This window comes from Nematolebias whitei, chromosome 1 (genome assembly GCF_014905685.2).
Source record: "Nematolebias whitei isolate Nwh7 chromosome 1, NemWhi1, whole genome shotgun sequence".
In the NCBI taxonomy this organism is placed as follows: Eukaryota; Metazoa; Chordata; class Actinopteri; order Cyprinodontiformes; family Rivulidae; genus Nematolebias; species Nematolebias whitei.
The window spans coordinates 35,487,547-35,497,541 of record NC_056498.1 but is presented as its reverse complement, the minus strand read 5'-3'; the positions used below and the strand labels follow the sequence as shown (position 1 = coordinate 35,497,541).

Below are 9,995 nucleotides of genomic sequence, written 5' to 3'. Positions count from 1 at the left end.
ATATACAGTATTGACTCCAGCCCAGGGGCCCCCATCCTGACTCCAGCCCAGGGGCCCCATTCCTCCTAAATCCGGCCCTGCTTGTAGCTTCGCTACTTAGCTTTTGAAGAAAGGGCTTGAACACCACTTACGCACAGTTTTCAACTAAAAAATGTAACGATTAAACTGATAACTCTGATTGTACATCAGACACAGCGTTACTGCGGTTAACCGGTAGAAGACAGATTTCTATCATGGGCCAAATATCTATAGTTTCTACCGTGTACCGTATATATCGCGCATTCCTAGTTCAAGTATCTTTATTGTCATTCGCATCACATGTGGTGCATGAGGTGGAATTCAATTGTGTACACGGGGTCCCAGTTACACCCAATAATAACAAAAAACATAAAAAGAAACAGTATATAAGGATCTAAGATATACGCTAAACACTAATAATGTAATATAATACGGTGTATTAAGCAGCAGCCCGAACGTGAGTCTGTGGTGAGCGGATGGGTATGAATGAATATAGCAGCATGAGATCAGCAGCATGGATAATCAGCAGCACAGATACTCACATATCACCAATTAAAGTGGAATTACAATGATTTTTTTTTTTTTTGTGGCAAAGTAGCACGGCCACGCAAAACTTACCACCAACTCATTCATCCAACCTTTATTTAAACAGATGAATCACATTGAGCCTCCAAGACTCATTTACAAGTGAGACCTGTTTGGACAGACATCAAGTGGTGAAAGTGGCAACATAGGTTTTGGAAGCAAAAAAAAAAAAATCTTATTGTGCTCTTAATCTTTAGCTGAAAAATGAAGAAATAAAAAACTTGCACACCAACACATAATGAAGCCGACATCCCGCGGGGGGGGAGGGGATGCAAGGGTGGTGAGCGTGTCCAGAAACAACACACAGAGGTACCGCAAGAGTTTCGATAAAAGTGGTGAATCGCTCACATAGTTCCCTCTGGAGAGACATGTACACTGCTGGGGGGTGTCGTAAATTGTTCACATCTTAACAAATTCAAATTGTGCTATAAAAAGTTATGAATATCCTGGTGTCATAAATAGTGCTATTTACCATTTACAGATATTGTTATAGTTGACTCCCGGTAACTTCATGCAGCTTCTTTACCTAAACACATTTATCCTTTTGCCAAGAATTGAGGTCTTTTTTGCTTTGAGCACCTTTTACTTGCAATAAAAATAAATTCATAAATCAACTGCAGGCTAAGAAATGAAAGCAACCACTAAGAGGATATTTGTTAGAAGTCGACAGGGTTGCGTAGTTTTTCTGTCTGGCAGAGTGGAACATTTTTTAATTTATCTTAAAAAATTTGTAATAAATTTAAAAAATGTATAATTTCCAACACTTCATGGAAAATGTATGAAATCGGCGCTGCACGTGTGTGAAAACTGAAATATCGCCCAGCCTCAGGACAAGTACCAGAAATATCAGGTGGATAAATGAGTGTTTTTTTTTTTTTTAAAGAAAGAATTAGGCAGATCTGTTCGAGCATACACATTTCACGACGAGCTAAAAATAGAGCCGAGCTGAAAGATTAATCGCTGCAGCTCATCCGACTCCGACTTCACAGTTCAGCTTCGCCTACAAACAGAAACAAGTTGTTGTGGAGTTGCCTGCCTTTAGTTTACATTCGGACGAGCAGGATGGGGTTAATTACGAAGAGAAAAGACTGAACGTGGCGAACGTTTGGTCTCAAAGTCTTTATTATCACGCAGTTTCTGACCTAAGGCCGTGATTTAATGAGGCTGTTTCCCTTCTTCTTCTTCTTCTTCTTCTCTGAGCTAATCTGCTCTTTTCGTACATCTTATATCTTTTATCTTTGTTTTTAATGCCCACATAGCCTCATCTCTCCCACCTCTCTGCGTTTCCATCTGCTCCCAGGTGGATTATCGCACCGAGGACGGTACGGCCAACGCAGGCTCCGATTATGAGTTCGCAGAAGGAACGCTGCTGTTTAAGCCGGGAGAGACCCTGAAAGGTAAAAAAAAAACCCAAAAAAACACACAATCAGTGACAGTAAAACTTTATGACGTGTTCAGAAGGCATGCCACTGAGCTCAGATAGTGATCTTCAGCGCTGCAGGCAAACCACTTCAGCTTTATTGAATTTACTCGACGTGGAGAGAGGCTCTCAGGCACTGGAAGATCCTCATCGTGCCCGTTATTTATTTTCCCAGAGATCACCGTGGGTGTGATTGACGACGACATCTTCGAGGAGGACGAGTACTTCTACGTGCATCTGAGTAACCCTCGTGTGGTCGGCTACCCTGAGATGGGCACCGCCCCGCTGGACTCCAGCGCCACACCCAAAGCCGTGCTCAGTGACAACCACACAGCCACAGTGACCATCTACGATGATGATCACGCAGGTAAACAAAGTCTGTAAACAAGGGAGTTTTATACGTCTGTCAGCTCGTTGTCACATGGCTGCAAGATCACACACTATAGTGCGCAAGACACGTGGTGCAGAGCTTCTGGGAAACCACTGTAGAGCGGTATACAACACCAGTGTGGGTTTCTCACCAATGTCCCTGTGTACGATGTTTGGCCTTTTACAAATCTGTCACAAAGAGAGCGCCACTCTTTTCAGCAGATGGACTCCTCTGTGCTCAACGTCCATGCTATCTCCATCCAGTTTTTGTCAATTTAACTGTCTTTGTCTGAAAGAGTCGTACAGATAGTGCTAATTTTATCTACATAGCATATTAAAAACAGCGATGCTGACCAAAGTGCTTCACAAACAGGAAATCTAGCAATAAAATAAATGAAAGGGCAAACATTAAAAACCACAAGTATAATAAAAAAAAGGCTAATAACAAACAAAAACAAGAAAATAGCACACCTAAGAGGTTCTGATGGAACTCAAACCAAACTTGCATTAAAAGCCGATGTAAAAAAAAGTCAGATTTTAGGCGAGATTTAAAGGACTGTACGGACTCTGCAGATGAAATATCAATGTTCAGCACACACAGGAGTCTGATTGCCAAACAAAACAGATTCAGTCTTATTTTCATTCAAGGCCAGACAGTTCTGAAGTAGACACTCTTTACCATCCTTGACAGTTAAATAGAGGCTGCAGTGTGGCAGAGACACCTGATTTAAAAGGAAAACATTTTTGGATGTTGTCCTGTTGAAATATAAACATTTATAAACATATAAATATGTTGGGCTTTCTAAAAATTGATCCCAAAGGCAACAAGTACAAACAATACTAAATAGGACCCAAAATAGACCCTTGAGGTACACCACAACAAAAAGGTGCTAAGAAGGGTATACCCTCATGGACAACAACAGAGTTAAAAATTTAAAAGAACTCAGGGTTTGTGGCTATTTACAACAGTCATTTTGGACACAAAAGCCGATTCTGCAGCTTTCACAGCCCTCTGATATTTAAATAAGCACTCACGTAAGATTCCCAGAGACACCTGGAGTTTGTCCTTTTTCCACCTCCTCTTGGCGACACTCCCGTCTGAGAGCGCGGGTGGTTTCATTTAACCAGGCTGATGGGATGGTTTAGCAGGTTTAGTTCTGAGTGGGGCAGCAGATGGATGTGTTTTCTGATTGCCCCGGCCAACTGCTCCTCAAAGCTATCCATGTTGTTTGCACGCACAACAGCTGGATTCTGAAGAGTACCGGTAGTTCAAGCCAAATGACAACATAGCTGTCTGAGTGCTTTTATGCATAAACAAACACGTTCACAAACTTTTTACCAATCACACACTTCTTGGTGCAAATTCTTGTAAGGAAAAAGTTTGGCCTGGGCCTTGTGTCGAGAAGGGGCGGGTGAAGCTACTACAAGAACAAAATGATGCAATCTTTGTCATGCAGCTACATCAGTGAGAGACAATTTCTTGACTTCAGATGGAGTATAAAACAACCTTGAATCTACAGTGGAACAAAGACCTCCTACTTGCAATCAAAGCTTTAAAAACATTTTTACAATACATCCTTGTTAGTATTAGTTGCCTACGTAACTTGGATTAGTTAGTTGGAAATGCCCCATTTAAAAGTGAGCAGGTTTTTTTGTACATTATGTTAAAGGTGATTAATCAGCTGGCTAATAAGACCAAACTTTATTTTAAGAAGAATGTCTATAATATGGCAGCAAAATTGGGAAAAACTCCAGAGGAATGTATGGAGACACAAAGGAAGTTCGGACTGTGGCAATGAAGCCAATAATGCTCTACCGATGAGTGGAGGAGAACAGATTAATATAAGGAACATTGCTGATGAGTGAGTGGAGACACCTGGGCTGAATATCAACTAGGAGTAGGTGAAAGTGGGCGTGGCAGGCTGACTGAATGGAGCAGAAAACTGACTGAGGAGGAATGAATGCCGGCACGAATCACAAAACGTGATCACGAAACACAAAATCTATAAACAAAAAACACAGATCCTGACACCAAACGTGTATTAGTAGCTTAAAATAAAGCACATCATATTAAATTCATACAAGCCAACATGTCAGAAAGGGATAGTGCAGCTCGTTTATAGTGGGTTTCAGTGTAAAGGCTATAAACAAATGTGACCTCCGCTGGCAAAATGAGTCACAACAAGGAATTTTTCATTTCCGTCTTAAATTCTTGGGTTTTGATGGACTCCAAATACAGTAGCCCCTCACAGGGGGGTACGTTCCAGACATCCCTGCGATAGGTGAAAATCCACGAAGTAGGGACGTTATATTTATTTTAGTATTTATTTATAATTTAAGGCTTAATAAACCCTTCCCACATTCTTGCAATGTTCTTAACAATGTTCTAAACTCTCTACATGCTCTTAAAGAGCACAGCAAAAGGTTACAACGGTTACTGAGCCAATCAGACTAGCCATCAGGAGCACCGGGACATTTCCCGGTGGCCTGGCCCACTCAGTGACTGCCAAGGGACTAGACTAAAGGCTCATTTCAGGTCGTGTTTTATTATTTTAAATAAATAATCCATGCCACTTGTGCTGCTCACTCAGGTATAAGACAGACCCCCTGCCCCCTCCTTTCTTTTTCCAAGGCTGTCTGTTGTGCATCTCTACTCTGCTGTGACAGACAGCCTCAGAAAGAGAAGGGTGGGGGGTCTGTCTTACACCTGAGTGAGCTGCACTCAGCCACTCTCTCTTTTTAAAAACTGATTCACTCTTATTTTTCCACCTAAGCATTGTCTCTGATATTCTACATTTGTTCATCTGATCTGTTCATCCCCCTCCTTTCTCTTTCTGAGGCTGTCACCGCAGTCTGCTCTGCAGTGACTGGCAGCCTCAGAAAGAGAAAGGAGGGGGCGAGGTGGGGTCTGTTTTTCCCCGTTGCCAATCGTGTGTCATGTAGAATCTTACATTGAAAACCCGTGAAAGAGTGAGTCTGCGAAAATTGAATTGCGAAGTATTGAGGGGCTACTGTAAACTTAAATTGTGTGAGGACGTGTCTACACCTACATTCTCCACTCTACACCATAGAGAACAGCTTAATGACAACGTGTTTTCTTCTATGTCTTTTCTCCATCAGGCATCTTTACCTTTGAGAGTTCCAGTCAGAGAGTGAGCGAGAGCGTCGGTGTAATGGAGGTGAAGGTCCTCCGGACGTCAGGGGCTCGGGGGCTGGTTGCTGTCCCCTACCGAACCCTGGACGGGACAGCTAAAGGAGGGGAGGACTACGAAACAGCTGTTGGGAAGCTGGAGTTTCAAAACGACGAGACCATGTGAGTTCATTGCCTTTTCTCATTTTCAGTGACTGACTTCCATTTGTTTCCTGACGGTGAGTTTGGCAGAATAACTGAGGCAGATAACAAAGTCATAATTCTACTTGTCTGCAAAGGCCAGTCTGGATTAACTGGTTTCACTCTCACACACTCACAGAAACGCCTCTGTGACCTTCAGTGCATGAATTTTTAATACGGTGATGTTAGCGCTGTTAAATTGACCAATACATAAAGCTGTTGGGAATGCAGTGTGCTCAGCGCCTCGTGGGGCCCATAAAACACACGCGGTATGTTTGGGTGTTTGCGAGTGTGTGTGGTTTATGTGTCTGAAGACCAATTGGACTTTTAGATGGTGTGAGGCCATTAAAGCTGGTTCTTGTTTCCCTAAAGTACTAAAGATGAAAGATTGGAAAGATCATCTGATTTGTACCAATCCGAAAATTGGTAATTAAATTTAGATGCATCCTTTTTTGTAAGTTTTTGCACAAATAAAATCTGTTTGAAATCTATAAAAGATGAAAGAATCTGCAGGAAAGTTTTGTTTCTAGAGATATTTTCTCAAACATAAGGCGAATGAGTTCAAGATTTGTTGGAACTTTACCTTCTTTCTGGCGCTCGTCTTGTTTCTAACGGTGACACCTGCGGGTTGGGAGGAGCACTGCAGTCGTTTTGAAGCAACACACACCGGAAGGGTTCAGAACCACTGGCGCCATTTAAATAATTCTCATGGAGCAGTGTGCTTCACAGCCATTGTGTGACCCAGTTATTATTCTAGAAGAAAAGCCTTAAAGCAGGGGTGCCCAATACATCGATTGCGATCTACCGGTCAATCGCAAAGGTAGTTTGGCTAGATCGCATGGCATTAAAAAAACAGACCATAGCCTATCATCCTTCCTCACTATGAAAATTATTACTTGATTTTTCTACATTTTTGTCGGCCGTTCATTTTACACGAGAACAGCCCTCGTACTGTCAGAAAACTTCAGGTCTCAGAGTGGAGATTTTTGGGGAAACTTCCCACGGAGTTGTGAAAAGTTTACAAGTGTGAAGTCGCACATGCAGCTACAGCTACAGGCAGCTGTAGTCAAATGTTTTTCTGCACTAACAACAGTTATAATAAACGGCAGAGAGCAGCGTGTTTTTATGCTACTCACCCTTTTTCAGCATGTAGGAGCAAAACTAATAAAATCCAGGGTCCAAAGAGACGTTGGTGTATTCATCAGTAATGTTTCCCCTACATTATACGGGGCGCCCCGTCAACTTTCAACAGAAATGAGCACCCCGCCTACCGAACCAAACTGCATGCACCCCCCCAACCCTCGTCGGCACTGACGTAGCGCTAAGCTAACGGCGCACAATACAGGCGTGCTAGCTAAAAAGCTAAATGCAGCGCCTCTTCCCTCATGCTGAACCCCCCCTCCCCCGCTAGACAACTGTTGTGGTGGTCATCTTACTTCCAAAAGTAGAATTTAAAGATGTATATTTAATGATTGCTTTTTAATTATGTTTTTGAAGCTTTGGACGCTAAAGATTACTATGCTGCACTTTACTTAGACCTGTCCAAAGCCTTTGGTGCAGTAGATCATGACATCTTATGCCACAAGCTCTCACATATTGGCTTGTCAGATCACACTGTTTGCTGATTCTCAAACTATCTCTCAGGTTGGAGGCAATGTGTTCGACATAACGGTACTTCATCTAACTACCTAATGGTCACCGATGGTGTGCCACAAGGCTCAGTTTTAGGTCCCACTCTTTTTACAATTTATATAAATAATGTAGGTCAAAATATTCCTGATGCATCCTTGCATCTCTTTGCCGATGACACTGTTGTTTATTGCCGAGCTAACACAGTTGCCAAGGTTTTCCAGCTTCTAGTCTGCATTTGACATCATTCAGTCAGACTTATTCCATCTCAAGCTGGTGCTCAATGCTGACAAAACCAAAGGAATGTTTTTCAACAGAAAGTCAGTGCCGGCAACTCTTCCTCCTATCTCATCCATGCATGGTGTTCCTATTGAGTTTGTAGATTATTACAAATTCTTGGGAATTTTGGTCGATACACATCTCTTTTTTAAACCACATATAAAAAACTTTATAAAGAAACTGAAATTAAAATTGGGTTTGTTTTTCAGAAATAGATCTTGCTTAACTCTGAATGCCAGAAAAAGCCTTGTAACCTCCACCTTCCTACCAGCCATTGACTATGGTGACATTATTTACATGAATGCTCCTGCCAGCTCCTTGCAGATGTTGGATGCTGTCTACCATGGTGCACTAAGATTCATAACTGTTTGTAACTACCGTACCCATCACAGCACCCTGTACTCCTTGGTCAGTTGATCACCATTATTTACACGTAGGCTCTCACACCGGTTCATTTTCATCTATAAATCCCTCCTTGGTCTGCTACCTTCTTATATCTCCTCCCACATGTCACGTCGTCAGTGCAGTTACATCATGCGCTCTCAGTCCATCATTACCTGCAGCGTTCCCTCAGTGCAGACCAAACTTGGCAAAAAGGTCTTTTCCTACTCGGCTCCTGCACCTGGAACACGTTGCAACAGGAACTGAAGCTGTCCACCTTGATTTCTTTAAGAGGTTTCAAACATTTGATAATGTCAATAGAAAAATCAAAGCAAATATGTTCTTGTTTTTAGTATTTCACCCTGTTTTACAGCACCCTGATTTATTGTTTCATACACTACTCTTATTTTAATTGGATTTTTACTGTAGTTTATTGTTGTCATTGTTTACCGTTTTGTTGTCTGTACTTTATATGTTCTGTCTGGAACAGATCTCTCTTGTAAATGAGTCCCCGTGGCTCAATGAGGCTAGCCTGTAAATAAAGGTTGAACGAAAAACACTTTTATCAATTTTTAGACAGTAGTCGATGAGTTATTTTGCTAACAAACAGTGTTGACTTCAACAGTTGATGCCAGTGATTCAAGTAAATCTCTGTTCCCGCTCAAATATGTGTTGGGAATGACTCTCAGCTACTGCCACACTTGATTTTAGCTCAATATCTGTAAAAATTACTGCATTTTAGCCATTTTTGTGTTAGCTAAAACAAAGATGGCAGCCATCTTTTGTTTTATTATTTTTTGTGATTAGTAAGAACTAGTTCAGTTTAACCTCCAGGTGAACATAAATGGTCTTACAACATGTTACAGAGTTGTTTCCTGAGAAATAAAGGTAAAAATTATAGACGATGAGCTCATAATTTTTTAATGAAATGCTCACCGTCTGAGGATGTCCGTCCTGATCGTTGTTTTGGAAAGAAATATTTAAAATCCTAAAGATTAATGTAGACAGACGTCATAATATTCTTCTTAAAACAATATTTATGAGCGCAGCAGATGGTTTGGATCAAATGTTGAGCGGCAGCTGGGAGGCTTCAGAGACTTGACGAGCAGAGCGACAGTCGAGGAGACGGATCGATGCTCTGCTGTTTCCACGTTAAGCAGCGGGATCAAACCGAGTGAGGAGAACACCTGGGGAGGAACCACCACCGACCCCCCCGTGTGACATATTGATCGTCTGCTGGTCTCTCTGGTGCCACTCCTTCTGGTTTATCCACATGATGTTGAAATCAATGTTTCAGCTCTGTTGAGATTTCTTTGTGTGTTGCGTCATCATTTCCAGTTTGCTTCAGTGCAGTCACACCTTGATTTGAGGTTTAAGGTGATTGGAGCTTTGCTCCTCGTCAATAACCTGCAAGCACTTCCCCAAGGTTTATTAATCTTTTTTTTAGTTCTTATTCTTTCCTTTTCTAATTCACTCGTTTTCCACTTTTTTCCTCACTGCTGCCACTCTGTGTCTTTTTATACTCCCCTCAAAAGAAGCACAGAGTTGTAGACCTTCTTTATCCAGCCCATAACATCCACTAATCCACTCGAGATAATTTAGTGAAACTCGTTACTACACGTAGAGTTGTGTACACTTTCAGTGTTTCCCCTGGGTTACATGCGCTCATCTTTTCCGTGATTTTTGTGTTGTGCAGTGAGGGAAGCGGAGCACTACCTCTGTAGCTTTTTAGCTAGCGCGTCTGTATCGCGCACCGCTAGCTTAGCGTTATGTCAGTACCAGCAGATGTCGACAGGGAGGAGGAGGACACTTTGGTTCAGTAGGCAAGGCACTCTGTTCTGTTGACCGCAGAGGGTGTCCTCATTGTTGGATGGATGGATGGCCAAATGGATGGATGGATGGACAGATGGATACCTCTTTATTTTATTTATTTATCACTTCACAAAGATGGTTCTGATCTTTTGAAGAGACAATGGATGGATG

General features: G+C 42.0%; 1 protein-coding gene across 1 annotated transcript in view; it reads left to right on the top strand.

Moving 5' to 3' along the window:
- The window catches only part of slc8a4b (solute carrier family 8 member 4b), a 71,337-nt gene that overhangs the window by 9,101 nt on the left and 52,241 nt on the right, over window positions 1–9,995 (top strand). The window contains exons 8-10 of the mRNA XM_037676654.1: window positions 1,904–2,000; window positions 2,199–2,390; window positions 5,513–5,705. Of these exons, the coding sequence (XP_037532582.1) occupies window positions 1,904–2,000; window positions 2,199–2,390; window positions 5,513–5,705 (482 nt within the window). The remainder of the gene's footprint in view (window positions 1–1,903; window positions 2,001–2,198; window positions 2,391–5,512; window positions 5,706–9,995) is intronic.